The 16,754-nt window shown below is 50.7% G+C and overlaps 1 protein-coding gene across 2 annotated transcripts in view; it reads right to left on the bottom strand.

The window, feature by feature from the left end:
* Window positions 1–13,353, bottom strand: part of LOC147014173 (E3 ubiquitin-protein ligase RNF8-like) — a 69,155-nt gene extending 55,802 nt beyond the window's left edge. For both annotated transcript variants that reach the window (XM_085851913.1, XM_085851915.1), the window contains exon 1: window positions 13,237–13,353. In XM_085851913.1, coding sequence (XP_085708039.1) covers window positions 13,237–13,320 — 84 coding nt within the window. In that variant the 5' untranslated portion in view covers window positions 13,321–13,353. The remainder of the gene's footprint in view (window positions 1–13,236) is intronic.
* Between the last annotated feature and the right edge of the window lie 3,401 nt (window positions 13,354–16,754).

The following is a 16,754-nucleotide window of genomic DNA, read 5'->3' as shown; positions in this document are numbered from 1 at the left end:
CTCGGTAGTTGTTGCAGTCTTGGCGATCACCCTTCCCTTTCCAGAGAGGGACAACAAGGCCCCTCTTCCAATCAGTTCGGATGATGCCTGTGTTCCAGGCAGAGCACAAAACTGCATGCAACGACACGAGTGCAGCATTTCCACCAGCCTTGAGAAGTTCAGCATGAATACCACAGATCCCTGGAGCTTTACCCCATTTCAACTGGTTCACCACAGCCTGTTTTTCCACAAGTGAAGGTGGACCACAGTTTATTGGAGGGTCAGCAACAGGGATTGTAACACCCCTGACGTCCAACTCGACAGGTGGTGGATCAGCCTGGTACAACCGCTCAAAGTAACCGGCCCAGCGGGCCTTCGCTTCAGACTCCTCTGTCAAGAGCCTACCACCCTCTGTTCTAACTGCAGTACACCGAGGGAAGGGCTTGGATTAATGCAATGCGCGAATTCCCCTGCAAGCAGGACGAGAATCCCTTGACCACTGGTGATGCTCTACCCCCTCACAGATTCCTTGCACACAGGCCTCTTGTCCACCCTTAGCGCTCGTACAGTTTTACACCTCAGCTCCCTGAACAGCTCAGCTCTGCCATTCAGCCTGGCCCTGCGACTCTGGTCAATGATATCCAGTGTCCCTTGAGACACAAAATTCTTCTTCGCCCTCCGGTGAGTTCCAAGACATCCACCGGCAACATCAAGGATGGTGGTCTTGAAGGTGCTCCACAACTCTTCAGGACCTCCCAAAGCACCCAGACTCCTCAAATCTCTACTCAGCTTGTTCGCAAACTCCTCAGCTACCCTCTCATCCTTGAGCTTGCCAGCATCCAGCCTAGGCTGGGATGGTATCATTCTCCTGGATTTAAGGTGCAACTTCAAGAGTTGCTACAACAAGCCAGTGGTCAGTATTGAGGAACTGAGCACTCCGGTAGACCCTGCAGTTTTGGATCATCCTCCAGCGACCGTCAACGAGGACATGGTAAATCTCCTTTGCCACACCGCCAGCGTTGGAATACCAAGTCCAGCGATGAGCTTGTGGGCGCTGAAACCATGAACCAGCCACCCTAAGTCCATGACTTCTTGCAAAGTCAAGGAACTTAGTGCTATTCTGGTTCATAGTTCCTGACCCATGGGGACCAACACACGTCTCATAACCATCCCTATCAGTTCCAGTCGATGCATTGAAATCCCCCAAGACTCAAAGTGTGGGGCACTGATCAACCACAGACTCGAGTGTGGCGTAGAATGCATCCTTCACGGTGAGATCACTCGCCTCAGTCGGAGCATAAACAGAGACCAGGGAAATGACACCTAAGGAGTGACAAATCCTTAGTCTCATAATATGCTCGTTGACCGGTGTTACCTCAATTACACTGGTCAACACGATTTCTCTTGCATGGGTTTTTCAACGGATTCTTGCTAACTTATGGGTGCTGAATCCACATCTGTCATTAGTTTTTGCCTATCACATCAGGTTTTTGAACGATGAAAAAAATCATTATTTTTGAGAAAACAGCAATTTTACATTCGAAGTTGAAAAACACTGTTGCATTAGAAGATCGATAGATGCAAAAATGTTTACAATGAAAGGTACCTACTTCAATTCCAATATTTAATCATACATTAACATACAATCCATGCTTGCTTGCACATATTTTTACACATTTTCTCGATATTTTTAATGTATGAAAAGTTTACAAATTTCACTAAACTAAGTTAAATATATATGCGGAAAAAGTTCCCCTTAACATGGTGTACATCACTTTAAATACAAGGCATCACTCAAGCTCAAAGCATTTTTCTGAGTTTTGTGACTTTTCAGGATATTCAGAATGCACCAAAAATGCAAAAATATGCGAATATCACAAAATAAGTACCGGTACTTGAAAGCGTAAGTATCCAAAGGCACAGGTGTAATCGTATTACAACATAGTAAACCTCCTCTTTGTGGACAATCTCTTATGTACAGCATCTGGGACATCCCTCATCAAACTACAGCAGTAATGTGCCATCATATTGGAGTCCCAACGTCCTTGATAACGTTCTTCCGTCACTTTAATGTCTTGATGGAAACGTTCACCCTGTTCCTCGCTGACATCTCCAAGGTTATCTGGAAACTCGCTCAGGTGACTGTGCAAGTAGTGCACCTTGATGCTCATTCTGCACCCCAGCGCTCGCAGACGAAGGAGCGGCTCCTCCACAATCTCTCGGTAGTTGTCATCTTTCTTGTTCCCAAGAAAATTCTGCACCACATTAGTGAATGCATTCCACGCTCGAGCTTCGACGCCGGTCATCGTCGTAACGAAGTGTGGGTCCTTGAGTAAGGTTCTGATCTGAGGTCCGTCGAATATCGCTGCTTTTTTCTTCTCGTCGCTAAGACTCGGAAAGTTTGAACATATGTAGCCAAAGCAGTCTCCAGTGTGATCAAGAGCTTTAACAAACGGCTTCATCAGACCGAGTTTGATGTGCAATGGTGGAAGGATGATAATTTTCCGATCAACTAGTGGTTCATTAATGATGTTCTTGTCACCAGGTATCAAACTATTCCTTGATGGCCATTCCTTTCTCACCCAGTACTCCTTAGCCCTACTGTCCCAGTAGCAGAGGAAACAAGGGTATATGGTGTAACCTCCTTGTTGCCCCAAAAGGAAGTTCACCATTTTCAAATCCACACAGATCAACCATTCATGATCGTGGTACTTCAATCGTTCAAGTACATCCTTGATGTTTGCATACTTCTCCTTCAGGGTCACTGAGTGTCCTATAGGGATGGATCCATAGATGTTCCCATTGTGAAGTAAAACACATTTCAAACTTCTTTTCGAACTGTCAATAAAGAGTCTCCACTCACTTGAATGATACGCAGACAATCCCATCGCGAGAAGAAGCCCTTCAACATCATTGCAGTATACACGTTGACCATCAGAGTGGAAGTACTTCCTCAGTTCTGCCTCTGTGATAAAAGAGACACTTGTGCCAGGTTTGAGAAGGTTTTTCTCTTGCAGTCTGGAAGCCAACAACTCAGCAGATTGTTTTGGCAAATTCAAATCTCAGATCAGATCATTCAATTCAGGCTAACTATACAGAGAAGGTTGTGTTATCATTGGAGTCAGCTTATTGGATACAGCTACAGCAACACCTTGAGAATGGTAACCATCAGAGCGACCAGACCAATAGTAGGTGAAACCACCCACCATGATCTCGCCACAATCTGGTCTCCAAACCTCAGAGAGTGCTGCAATACCGATGTCCAAACGCTTGAGCTCAGATGATAACAGAGACAGGTGATCATCCTGTCTTAGGGATAGGACATTCCAGGCACCCACCCGAAGGGACCGCCTCAGGTTAACCCAAGGAGACCGCCGTCTGGTGGACGACACCTCAGCATAACTCCGACACAATCTCCCGCAATCTGACCCGGGAATGTTACCCCGTGGTTTCCCTCCTACCCTTCCATTCCCCTTCCCTTCCCCCATTCCACCCAACCTCCTGCCTCCTCCCACCCCACTCCTTCCCCTGCCTCCTCCCAACACATCCCCTCCCTCCGGACTGCCACCCCTTCCCCGCAACAGGTGGTGGCTTGTATGTGTACAAGTTGTGAATTGTGAGAAAATTACTTTAAAACCCCGAGTTAGGTGTATCGCTAGAAAAAACAAAACAAAAAACAAACAGATAGTATATTTAAAGTTTTGGCGCGATTAACCTTGGGAGCTCAGAGGAGTCTCGTCTCAAACAACCAGAAAACATCTCATTCACTTTTATATAGAAGATTGCATCCAAGCTCCTCATGAAATGAAATAACATCTCAAATGAAAGCAGATCGCACATAAAAGGGAAACAATGCGATCTCATGTTAAAAAAAAAATTAAATTTTTTTTTAAATCACACCAGATGACACCAAGGCACAGCACAACACCGCAGGGTCCATGCTTTGTACTTTGATCGATCGATGGATCGACCAGTAAATTTACCCCTCGCCGAAGGAGAGAGTATTGCACTTGGGTCCATTTCTTTGTTTGTCCGCACAGAACTTTCATGGTTTTCTCCACTTTCGTGGCTTGTCGCATTGAGATGAAATTTTCACCATTGATCCAACAACTCATGTAGAATGTTTTAATGATAATTATGACATCATAGGTCACGTGGTGTGGCAGCCATGTTGGAAAAACAGAAAAACTTTGGACCTCTGTATCTCTGAAAACCGTACCAAGGAAATAATTGAAACTTGGTACACGGCAAGTATTCCTCATGGGGATGAGTGTGATATTTTATAACATCATAGGTGCCTTTGTTATGACGTCTTAATTCCATATGTAGAACGTTTTGTATGACATGGAATTCCATATGTATGCCATTTTCAGAGCCGTAAGACTATATATGCCACACGTCCAAACATAAGACCGGTGACCGAAGGAATCTTTAAGTAATCTATAATACTGTTGCGGATTCGCGCCCGCCGGCGTGCTGACGGCCACGTAACTCGAATCGCGGCACGTCGCCCACCGGACGGACAATCCAGTCGTGACCCTCTCGGACTAACGCCGGGAACCAGTCACGGGTGGACCTTTCGGTCTCACCGCGATCGAGCCAATCAGCCCCCGCGTGGGATAGGGTTGCTCGCCAAATTCGACCTACCTAAGTACCCACGCGGAGGGTAGACCGGGCGATCGCACCTCGCCGCAGGTCGACTTCGGACACGGGCCACTTAAGCGACCCGTTCCGTACTATCGGGATAACCGAGCGGTGTTATTCGTCGACCTCGACGGTTCGATTAATTATCGGGCGTATTCAGCCCACTACCAACCCTTTACGTGAAGCAAGATGAGGATTCAATGGGAGCGGGAGCCGGGGGTATTAGAAATGTATATGTGTAGTAGTGTAGAATCCATGGTCCAGGATGGAATCCCCGAGCAGGAAATGTTGATTGTGCAGGAACACGGACTCGCCCAACTGAACCCAGAGCCCGAAATGGGTGCGGCAGCGGCCGCAGTGTATGACACCTCCCCCCCCCTCTCCACCAAAACCCTTCCCCAACCCTTGCCGAAACGGCTCACCCAAGCGCACCCGACATGGCCCAGCTATGCGCCATGCTGGCGGTAATGACAGCGAAAATGGATGCAAACGCAAATGAAATTATAAACGAAATGAAAAGCATGAACGAAAAGATCGATGCGAGTACACAGCACATGAAGGAAGAAACGAAAAAGCTGCGGGGTGAGACGCAGAACATGGGCCGATGCCTGCAGGCGGGCATGAAGGCCGTGACCAGGGAGCTGGGAATGGCGACTCCACGTGTGGGAGCAAACGAGCTGGAAGGGGGTGCAACGGCTGACAGGCCCGCGGTGGAGGCGGGTAAAAAAATAATTCGGGGGGCGTGTTGGGCGAGGGTCGTGACAGAAGAATCGACGGTGACCAAAAGGGAAAAATTAAATGGGGAGACTAAAACGTGTGAGACGAGACACGAGGTGACGACAAAGGAAATAATAATAGTTGAGACAAGGGAGGTAAAGGGTGAAGAGTTGGCAGTGACGGTAGCCGGGAAGGGAACGATAGAGGAGAGACTGCACGATGAAGACGGGGTAAGTGACGCACACACACACACGGAGGTAGTGGAGGATAATGGGGGTGAGCTGGCGGACTGGGTAGAGACCCAGTGTGAGCACCTGGATGGCCTCCTCCAGGAACGAGGGGAGGGAGTATGCCCCCTTGAGGTGAGTCACGACCAGGTGAGTTCGGTCGTGCTTTGCGAGGTTGAGAGGAGGAGTGCTGTGGACGGGTGCACGGAAAGCTTGGGGGGTATAGAGGCCCCGGAGACCCTTGTGGGGACACAAATCCCCAGTGTGGTTGTCCCTGTGTGTGTGGTGCAAGGTGTGAGTGCGTCCCCGTGTGTGGAAGCGACCCCGTGTGTGAGTGGTGTGGTGGCGATGGTGCCAGAGTACGTGCTTCCCAGCACGCCGTGTGTGGATGAGGCACCGTGTGTGAGTGTCGCCGTGTGTGTGAATGAGGAACCGCGGGTGAGTGCCCTCGCGTGTGTGAGTGAGGCACGGTGTGTGGATGAGGCACAGCGGTTGAGTGCCCCCGCGTGTATGAGTGAGGCACGGTGTGTGGATGAGGTACAGCGGTTGAGTGCCCCCGCGTGTGTGAGCGAGGGACGGTGTGTGGATGAGGCACCGCGGGTGAGTGCCCCCGCGTGTGTGGATGAGGCACGGAGTGCGAGTGAGGCACCGCTGGTGAGTGCCCCCGCATGCGTGAGTGAACGGCCGTGTGCAAGGTCGCTGTGTGCAAGGGAGACCGTGTGTGTGAGAGAGCGGTATGTGAGGGAGATGTCGGTTGGCATGCGGGAGCACGCAGCCGCGTCTCCCGGTGTGAATGTGATGGAGTGGACTGTGTGCGTCGTAACACGCAGGTATGCGTGTGTGGAATGGAGACGGAGACGGCGACAGAGGAGAGAAAGCCGAGTAGCGGCTGTAGTTGTTTCGGGGACCGTGCCGGGTTCACCCAGCAGTGAGCACGCGGTTCGTGCTGTGCAACGCACGAGACCGCCACGTGCTCGCTTGCGAGAGTGAAGTCCCGGTCCGGAAACGCACGCGGTGGATTTGCCGGTCCCGCGGACGGACAAAGTTTAGGCAGGTAAATGGATTTGGACCGGACGGGTTCTCCACGCGATCGTGTGTGTTAAGCTCCAACGGGCAAAGCACATGTGTTCGCGTGGGGAACCCCTCGAGACGTGGGGCTTGTTTTTTTTCTGCGCACGGTGACGTCATGGCTGCACGTGGGGTTGGAATCCGGCAGGAGGGGTATCTCTGCCGGATGGCACCGTCCAAGGAGGGACGAGGAACACGTGCAGCTGCATGACGTCACGGGCAGGTGCAAAGTGCGCGAGTTGCCGCGCAGGTGCTGCGCATGGAAAAAAAAAAAAAGAAGAGCAAGCCTCACTTTCGGGTGCACAGGATTCCTGGGCAAGGGGTGAAAGACCCCCTTACCTGGGCACAGGATGGAAACTAGTTAGGGGGAAGGGTTAGCTTAGTGAGACCAACTCCATGGGGCAGGGGTAAGTCCTCATGGAGTCCGTGGAATGGATTAGTTAGAGGGATTGTAGCCAGATTTAGGTTGGGAAATGAAATGATTTATTTGGAGACAGTGACAGACCTGTGGATGTGTAGAGGGGACGTAGTTTAGCTACGTAGTGTTAAATGGAACGTGCTGTAGTTTAAGGGACGACGTGGGAGCACGAGTTAGTTAGGGGAGGTAGTTAGGAGGATGGCAGAGTTCAGCGGTGTGTGTGTTGAAGAGTTGGAGAGTTGTGAGGTGAGTACGTGTACATGTTGAGTGAGTGAGGCCAGCGGGTCTGTGTGTATGGAGTGAATGGGGACTGCATGGTGCGATGAGTGATTGGGGGGAGGAGTGACTCCCGCCCAAGGGACCCCGGGGTCAGTATAAAGTAAGTTAGCTGGGTTAGTTAAATTGAAAAATGGAGGTCGTTTTGCTGTTGGTGGGAATGTAGGCTCGAAACCCATTTGGAGGGGTGCAGGAGCCCTGTTGACGGGCTTGGGAGCGTGGCTGCGAAAGGTGAGTATCGCTGAGTGGGTACCCCGGGCACCAGGCTAGTCGGCCGCGGTAGGCCATGGGCCCATGGGGGGCCGGGATAGCGTAGTGGGCACGGGTGCGCCTGCTTGGTGCGGGGGCCCGGGGCGCCATTAGCCGCGTGGGCAGTGTTGTGGGCACGGGTGACCCTCGGAAAGGGGCCCGGGAGGCCGGCCTGCCACGTGTGCGTTTCAGGGGAGGTGCCATGGGGGGCACTCCCCGGTGTTAGGGAGCTGGTAGGCTCGGAGGCAGTGTAGTGCCCGGGGGTGCCATAGCGGGAGAATCGGCAGAGGGTCGTGCCTGCCAAAGGGAGCCACGTGTCCCAGCCAGGAGACCGTGTGAGGGCACGGAGAGAAAATTGGGGGGCGAGGCCCGAAATTGTGAGGACACCAACACAGGCGACGGGAATCTGGGTTGTTAGGAACCAATAGTTTAAGTGAGAGGCGCTTGTTGAAAGCCCCGGGGTAGTTTAACTGTTAAATGGTTAGGGTAGATTAGGAGATGTACCCCTCCGCACCATTCATCCCCTCGCTGTCGTTGTGGGCCGCTGGACCCACTTTGGGTTATAGATCGCCGAACTCTGGGGAGGCCATTCTGAGGCTTGAGTTGGGCCTCGACACAGGACGTTAGCTCTCCCTTATTCCCCTCCGGGAAGGGAACGTAGGGGTTGGGAGTAGGCTAGGTGACAGGATAGGTTAGCCGAACAAAGACGATAAAGGGGGTTAGGGGACGATTTATAGAGGGGAAGTAAAAATAAAAACAACAAAAAAATAAGTTGGGGCTAAATTGGGGTTTGACAAATTAAGGGAGTGGGTATGTACAGTGACAGGCAAAGGCGATAGGTGGGAGGGAGACAGGTAGGTAGGTCCGAGCCCGCCTTCCAAGTGGCCAGCACCACCGCACTCCCTCCACCAACCTCCACTGAACGGCAAAGGCTGGCCAACTTCATCGGCTGGCCGTGTTTGCTTCAAGGCCTGTGCCGGCCAGTTCATCTGCTGGCTGTTTTTCTTCAAGGCCTGTGCCGGCCAGTTCATCTGCTGGCTGTTTTTCTTCAAGGCCTGTGCCGGCCAGTTCATCTGCTGGCTGTTTTTCTTCAAGGCCTGTGCCGGCCAGTTCATCTGCCGGCTGTGTTTGCCTGCAGCGGCCTTCTTCTGCGGGCTGTGTTTGCCTGCTACCTTTGCCATGCCATGCCCACTGCCCACGTTCACCAGCCCCGTTCAATTTTGCTTTGCCCCCCCCCCCTGTTCATTTCCATGTGCGCCAGGATCCGCAAGGCAACAGTTTGCAAGCTGCAAGAACTGCCCTGTTGGCAGCTACAACACGGGCCTGCAGTGGCGGCCCGTGCACCGTGTTTTTGTCCATCCATCCATCCGTTGTGCTCATTGCGTGTGCCACTTGAGCTGGCACGGAGACTGCGTTTGTGCAGCCCATGCACCGTTGTGGTTCACTGCGTTCAGTTCAAAAGGGAAGGCCTTGGACTGCGTGTGAGCAGCCAGCCACGTTCCCTGTCACCTGCATTGTTTTGAGCCAGAGACTGCATGTGGGCAGCCTGGCTCCCTGCTAACTGCTTTTCTTTGCAGAGTTCAGTGATCCTGGGCCATGGTTTAGTGTAAAATTTGTAAGTTAAGGTAAGATGTACTGTAAATATGAGTGCGCCCCCGGCATGTATGTCTTAGCGCCGGCAATTTTATTTAAGTCGTCCGTATGAGTGAGTTTGTTTAGATAGTTACGCAGCCCTCAGGTTATTTATTTTGGGGACACGAATACCATGAATGTCGCACTCAGGGATCCGTAGGTAAAATGTACTAGGGGAAAACTACACATGATGGCACACGAAAATTTGACGACTCGGGACGAGTCTGTAAAAAGGGGAGGGGGTAGTGTTGTGGTTACCAAATTCGCAAACCACCATTCAGGTCCCTTAGGTGAGGTATCTCGGCAAGTGCATGTGTAGTTAGGCCCAAACCCGTTGTCTAGTGGGAATACATGTCATTTATGCGTGCTGCGACTCTTCAGGATAGCCGTTTTTCTTTTACTATCTTTATTTTGGACCAACCGCCATGATTACCACCACAACCACAACATCAACCACCAACCACAACGCCGCTTCACCACAACCGCCACGACCTTCACGTCACACCTCGCAGCCGTCGCATCGCCACCGTTCTTGCGCCGCCTGTGGGTACCGGTGTTGGACTCGTGCAGGGCGCGCGCCGAACAGCGTGTACAAAATCACGGATTTTGTGCTTCAAAAACGGATCAAAAACGACACACGCCCACTTTTTGCCGTCCAATCGGTGAGCGAGGGGCGATTTGGCCCCGCCTCCAGGGCGATCGATATATGCAAATTTATGGATCAAAAAGCCTTCACGCCCACTTTTTCTCGGGCCAATGGGGAGCGAGGTGAAAGGTCGAAGGGAGGGGGTCAAAGATGAGAGGGCGAAGCTACGGGGCGGATAAAAGGACCGTGTTCGTCAGTCCAGCCAGAGTCGAGAGGCGGAGAGGAGGAGAGTCGGAGAGTCGGAGAGTCGGAGAGTCGGAGAGTAAGAGAGTCGGAGAGTAAGAGAGTCGGAGAGTAAGAGAGTCGGAGAGTAAGAGAGTCGGAGAGTCGAGAGGCGGAGAGTAGGAGAGTAGGAGAGTCGGAAACAGAGAGTCAAGACTTCGCGGGCGGTGGAGCTGCTCGTCGTGTGCGTTGGAGTCGGAACGGAGGGGACGGAGCTGTGGAAAGGCGGCGACACCAGACGAGGGGGTGCTCGCGTCGTGCAGGAAGCTGCACCCGAGGGAGGCCGACAGCGCGACCTGGCCGAGGTAGAGACGCTCGTCGCGGGATAATAAAGATCCTCTATACCCCGAGCATCAGCAACCCCCTCCTGTTTCCCCCCGCGCTGAGATAGTGCGACCAAGGGGGCCCCTTTCCCACCCCCTACCAGACACTGTCCGCGAGGCCCGCGGAGTTGAGGCGCCATCGCCGCTCCGCGTCTCATCACCAGACGGGTAGGCGCGACCCGGTCTCGGCCTCAGGCCCGCCTCATCCTTGAGGGTATTTCTTTTCCTTGGTTTTGGGTATGTGTTGTCGGCGCCGTCTGTGAAGTAGAATTGTATAAGTGTTGCCGTGTGCTCGGTAGTCGGTATTAGCTCTGCATTGTGTCTTCGCTTTTACATTTGCTTTTTGTGTAAATTGAATTGTGTTTTTCTTTTCTGTGTGCTTTTGGTGGAATTGAATATGTGTGCTTTCCGTTCGGCGCGAATAAATGTGCTTTGTGTTGAACTGTTTCCCGCTTCGCTTCGTCATTTCCTCCATTGAATCCTCATCTTGCTTCACGTAAAGGGTTGGTAGTGGGCTGAATACGCCCGATAATTAATCGAACCGTCGAGGTCGACGAATAACACCGCTCGGTTATCCTGATAGTACGGAACGGGTCGCTTAAGTGGCCCGTGTCCGAAGTCGACCTGCGGCGAGGTGCGATCGCCCGGTCTACCCTCCGCGTGGGTACTTAGGTAGGTCGAATTTGGCGAGCAACCCTATCCCACGCGGGGGCCGATTGGCACGATCGTGGTGAGACCGAAAGGTCCACCCGTAACTGGTTCCCGGCGTTAGTCCGAGAGGGTCACGACTGGATTGTCCGTCCGGTGGGCGACGTGCCGCGATTCGAGTTAAGTGGCCGTCCGCACGCCGGCGGGCGCGAATCCGCAACAATCCGCAACGAATCCGGCGGGCGCGAAACCCGGCCATTGGGTATGAGATTGCCACAGAGGGCGACTTTCCCACGACACCCTGGCCAATGGGGTTGAGATTGCCACAGAGAGCGACTTTCCCACGGCACCCCGCCAATGGGGTTGAGATTGCCACAGAGGGCGACTTTCCCACGACACACCGGCCAATGAGGGTGAAGATCGCCTTGGATGGCGATTTTCTCACCCCGGAAGAAAAAGGAATAAAAGGAATGCCAGGCTGGAAGCGTTGGTCGTCTTGGGGGTCACGGGTCTTGGTGCTGGCTGGTTCATCTGGTCCTGGGTCATTGTCGTCTCTAATCTTCTCCTTGGTCTTGGTTGAGTGGTGTGTGGCCGGTTGGAGAGCATGGTACCTGGTGCTTGGAGAAACATCGTGTTGCGGGTTCGAGTCACGCCGAGCCGGATCGTAAAGGACCGCACGAGGCGGGAAGGTCCAAGCTGGCATCCTTACCTCCAGCTCACCTTCCCTCCGAGCTGGGGGTATCAATAAAGGCCGTGACCATCATTTCTTTTGGGGGGGTGTGTGTCTGTGTGTGGGTCCGTCTTCAAGTAGAATTGTGCAAGTGCTTTCTTTTGCTCATTGTACATTACATTTCTTATTCGGATAACTCTGCTCTTTGTGTGCTTCACTCCCTGATTATTATTATTATAAATAAATTTCCCTATTGTTGAATGTCCCAGCTCGTTCCCTGTCATTTCTTTCATTGGTTTTGCACGGTGCGTGTTGAGAAATAGCAAGGCAGTAAATTGTGCATTTGGTCCGACAGGCCTCGGTGACCATCCGCTCGGATTACACACGGTTCGAGCGCGGTAACGGCTCGTCCCGCTCGAGGACTTGCGTACCGTAGCTTTCTTGGGTACCGTAATGATAGGGTGTGAATTCCCCGGTAGCTTTCCCGCGTGGGTACTTAGGTATATTGAAGTTTGGCAATTAACCCTACCCTACGCGGTCGAATTATTGGCGATTCTTGGTCCTGTAACGGACCCGTGCCTTCCGGACTTATCCGAGGGTCACGACCTAAATTCCGGTGTGTTCGGTGGAGCCGACTCAACTGCTCCCCCAAGCGGTCAAGCTCGCCACCGACACCCGGCCCCACAACATTATGTCCTATGCAAGTACGAATGAAGACAACAGAGCATAAAGAGGGACGACAGGCTTTCTTAAAGAAATAAATACGTTTAGTTGTAATAATCGCTGCTTACTTTAAATCTTAAGATTTCACTCCCACATTTTGGAGTTATTTAGTCCACGAGATCCGATCTTCAAATCCGAAACCAGATTTCGATCAGAAACTTTAATTACTCCGTGAGAGGTGATCGTGACTCCAAGGCAAAAAAAAGGCATTTTTGAGCAGGCCCAACAAAATGGCGGCTCAAGAACCAGGTAACGTGGCAGACGGCTAACCAAGATGGTGCGGCAATGCAGCACAGGGCTAACCAAGATGGCGCGCCGCCATTTCGTTAAGGTGTATTTCGCTTTTTGTGATGAGCACTCCCTAAATTACCATTTAAAATGTGTTAAAATTTACTCCAACACCCAGTTTTCATTCACGCACTCCCTTGGAGTTCCCTAAGTATGCATGCAAAGTTTTGGGCCGCTTGGTTTTGGAGGAAGGACGTGGACACGCGGACACACGGACACACGGACACACGGACGCACACACGCACACACGCACACACACACACACACACTTTCATTCCTAATTATTTTTTTTTAATACTTGCTTCGTCTTAAATTGGAGCTTATTCAAGAAGTCAAGCACTCCAAGAAGCAATATCCGACGGCTGTTTACAACTGGGTCAATTCACAATGTACGAGTACACAATCAAACGACCGTAACGGAGGGTTTTCGGTTTTGATTCGTGTAAAATGGAAACGGCGAAAGCATCCGAGCATGAGGTTTCTCCTCATCGTCTCCGAACACCTACCGGAGTGTCGTTAACCAAGAGAATACTCTCCGAATCTGACCCTGACTCTGTTCCAAAGCGTTGCAACCGACAAACGCTCGCCATGGCGCTTGGCACCCGACGTGCCACGGAAGTGATCGTGACGTCACAAGCATAAATTTTTTTTATTGTTTTAAACATATTTTATTAAATTACGACAAACTGGGGGGGAAAAAATGTCCGAAGATACCAAAACCAATTAATTTGTTGCAAATTATCCATTTAAAAAAAAAATATATGTCGTAATGAATGATATCACGTGTTGTTGATTGAGGCGTATAAAGCGCCGTGGGAAGAAGAAGAAGCCTACTCGACGAGCGCACGTGACTTCGGGAGTGAGCATCAACATGAGGATGGAGAGCGGATGATGATGATGATGATGATGATGATGATGATGATTGAAATGAATGTGAGAGAAATGCCTTTGAAGTATAAGGCTTTATTTCACCTGATTGAAGCCGTCTGGACAAACACAAAAAGGAATACATGTGCAGTCAATCACCGCGAAGTATAACAACGATAAACCAGCATAAACACGGAGTCAAGTACACTCTCAATTCTCGCCATTCAACGAGCACCAAGTGGACGACAGCAGTTAATGACAATGCCCCAGGGACAATCCCGCCGACCGCGCAGCATCTCGGTTTTATCTGTCTCGTGTGCGAGCCGCGCGTCACGTGGTCACGCGTCACTTCATCTTTTATTTCATCACATTGATGATGATGATGATGATGATGATGATGATGATGATGATGATGATGATGATGATGGAAGTTTTGGAGGGAATAGCGCGAAAGAACGTCTTCTGGACGGCGGTTCCATAGTCGGGAGAAGCGAGAGGACACAATGGAGTTGAGGTTCACAGTCAGCCTGGATCTTGGACCATGAACAAGGAGAGTGTTCCTGGAAAAAAAAAAAAAACTGGAAGATCGGAGGATTGATGGAGCAGAGGGAGCGATCTATCGATAATTCCAGCAATCTCTGTGTGTGTCTGTCTGTCTGTCTGTCTGCGACCGGCGTTTCTCGATGACCGCCGGTCCGATCGGATTGAAACTTGCCAGGAATATTGCCGGGGACCCGCGGATGTGCCTTTTCAAGGTTTGATATCAATCGGATAAGCAGTTCCCAAGTTACGGCCATTTATCTGTCAACCAATGACAGGACACGGTGCTATGACGTCACGAATGACGTCACAAATAATGGGTTTTTTTAATATATAAATTTTTGGCACGATTGACGTCACGATTCTTTTTCTTCGTTTGGTATGACGTCACAATCGACACTGGGGACCTGATTCTGTGCCTTTTCAAAGTTTGATATCGTTCTTCCTCATCCATTTCAGCTGTTTCCCAAGTGTTTCCCAAGGTTTTAAAGCTGTTTTATCCAAATGTTTGAATTAATTAATTAATCCCGAGGTTTGATTCCTATTTAATTATTAATTACTTAATCCCAAGGTTTGATTATTATTCAAATTATTAATTAATCCCAAGGATTGAATTTTCCCAAGGGAAACAGCTGTTTCCCAAGGGTTTGAAAGCTGTTTTTTTTCCCAAGGTTGGAATTAATCATTGTGCTTGGTCGACATTTGTGAATACATTTACAGAGAGAGGGACGAGAGAGGAGGGGGAGAGAGGGGCGAAAGAGAAGGGCAAGAGAGGGGGGTGAGGGGCGGCAAGAGAGGGGAGGAAGAGAGGAGGGAGGACAGAGGAGGGGGGAGAGAGGAGGGGGAGAGAGGGGGTGAGGGGGAAGAGAGCGGAGGGGGGAAGAGAGCGGAGGGGGGAGAGAGAGGGGCATCACAATTCTTCTTCTTCGTTCGATATGACGTCACAATTGATGCTGGGGACCTGATACTGCAGGCACGAAGCTGTACATACTGGCACGCACCTACGGGCCCGCACTAGTGTTGGAGAATTCTGACTGTGAAGCTACTTCTTGGCAAGGGTTACACTCGATTGTTTGCCATTGCCTTCCCAGCAATAGTTTTTTTGGCAGGATTTTGTAATTTGTTCAAGGTGCCGGCGATAGCTCGCCTACTCTTCGTGAAGGCCGCCGTGGGATCTTTAACGTCCATCCGAGGGATGGCACACATATTGATGAATCACCCTGCCCGTGAAACACCAGAATGGCAGTTTATAGCCGGGTCAGGATTCAAACCGGGGTGAGAGAGAGGTGAGTGTGCCTACCTCTCAGTACACCTTGCCAGTACCTATCAGAGAGTTGACTCGAAAACACACCTGCACATACCTGCCTGCTTCGGCCTCGTCGTGGGAGACTCCAATAATGTTGAGAGCTTTAGATTCCACAGAATCTGTGTGGTGAAGGAGAAAGGAGAAAGGTGTGGTGCTGTGAGAGCAGCAGATGGGAGCCAATAAGGGACAGCAGTGCACCCATTTGAGCTCCAGACAAAGGTCTTGTAGACTGTGAGTGGCATCCCTCTGATTTTTCCAAGGAAAGACTTGGATCGACAAAGGTTGCCTAGTCTGGGTTGGCTTTTCTATGCGGTCCATCCAAAAGAGGTCATGGCTGATGGTGAGGCCGAGAAGTTTCAAGGTCTTGTAGTCTTGTAGCTGCTGATAAAGGTCTTGCAGTCTTGTTCATATTTCTGATTTTTTCAGGGAATGACTTGGAATGAGAGAAGGTGCCCAGCCTGCAGCTGGTTTTGGATGGTCCTAGAAGGTCTTGGTTGATTGTGAGTCCGAGAAGTTCAAGATACTGAACCTCTTCCGGTGGCTGACCATGGAAATAGACTGGTGGGTTTGTTTGACCATCTTTCTGACAGAGTGAGTTACGCTTAAATAGAACACGTCCTTCAATCCTGTTATCAGACCAGCATGTAATCATATCCAGATCAGCAAAGTGATGCCATTGTAGTCATATCAACCCAGCAGTGGTATTGGGTGGGCTGGCAGGATGGCCAAGAGGTACGCACACTCACCTGAGCTGTCTAGCCTGGGTTCGAAACCCAACGCATCTATAAACTGTCACGTTGGTGTTTCACAGACGGGGTGATTTATAAATGTGTGTGCCATCCCTCAAGTGGATGTGAAACGGGCGTTCCATCTGCTAGCATTAGTTGGTGCACGTTGAAGACCCCACGGTGTCCTTCGCAAAGAGTAGGCGAGCTATTACCGGCACCACAAATAAATTATAAATTCCTGCCCTAACCTACAGAGGGTGCTGTATCAGCAGCACAGCTGCATCCTCAACCAATGATGCTACCCCACAGCCTTGTGCTGCACACAAAAGAAGTGGTAGTCTGGGTACTGAACAGCACAACTTGGAGTTGTCTGCAAAAAGAAAGAGGGCGTTTCACAGAACATTAGATCCATCATTTTAAAAGATTGTTGTGGACCAGTATTACATTTATTTGTGCTTTGGTGAAGGTTATACTGGCTGTTAAATTTCCTGTTGTCACAACACTCCCACCACCAAAACAACAATAACACCAATAACAACACAAGGAATAAAAAGGCACCCATAGTTTTTAGAACGAAGGAGAT

The sequence above is a fragment of the Eptatretus burgeri genome, chromosome 13, assembly GCF_056783735.1.
Source record: "Eptatretus burgeri isolate ZD-2024b chromosome 13, Ebu_testis_v1, whole genome shotgun sequence".
Classification (NCBI taxonomy): domain Eukaryota; kingdom Metazoa; phylum Chordata; class Myxini; order Myxiniformes; family Myxinidae; genus Eptatretus; species Eptatretus burgeri.
The sequence above is the reverse complement of the archived record's forward strand: the minus strand, read 5'-3'. Positions and strand labels throughout refer to the sequence as shown.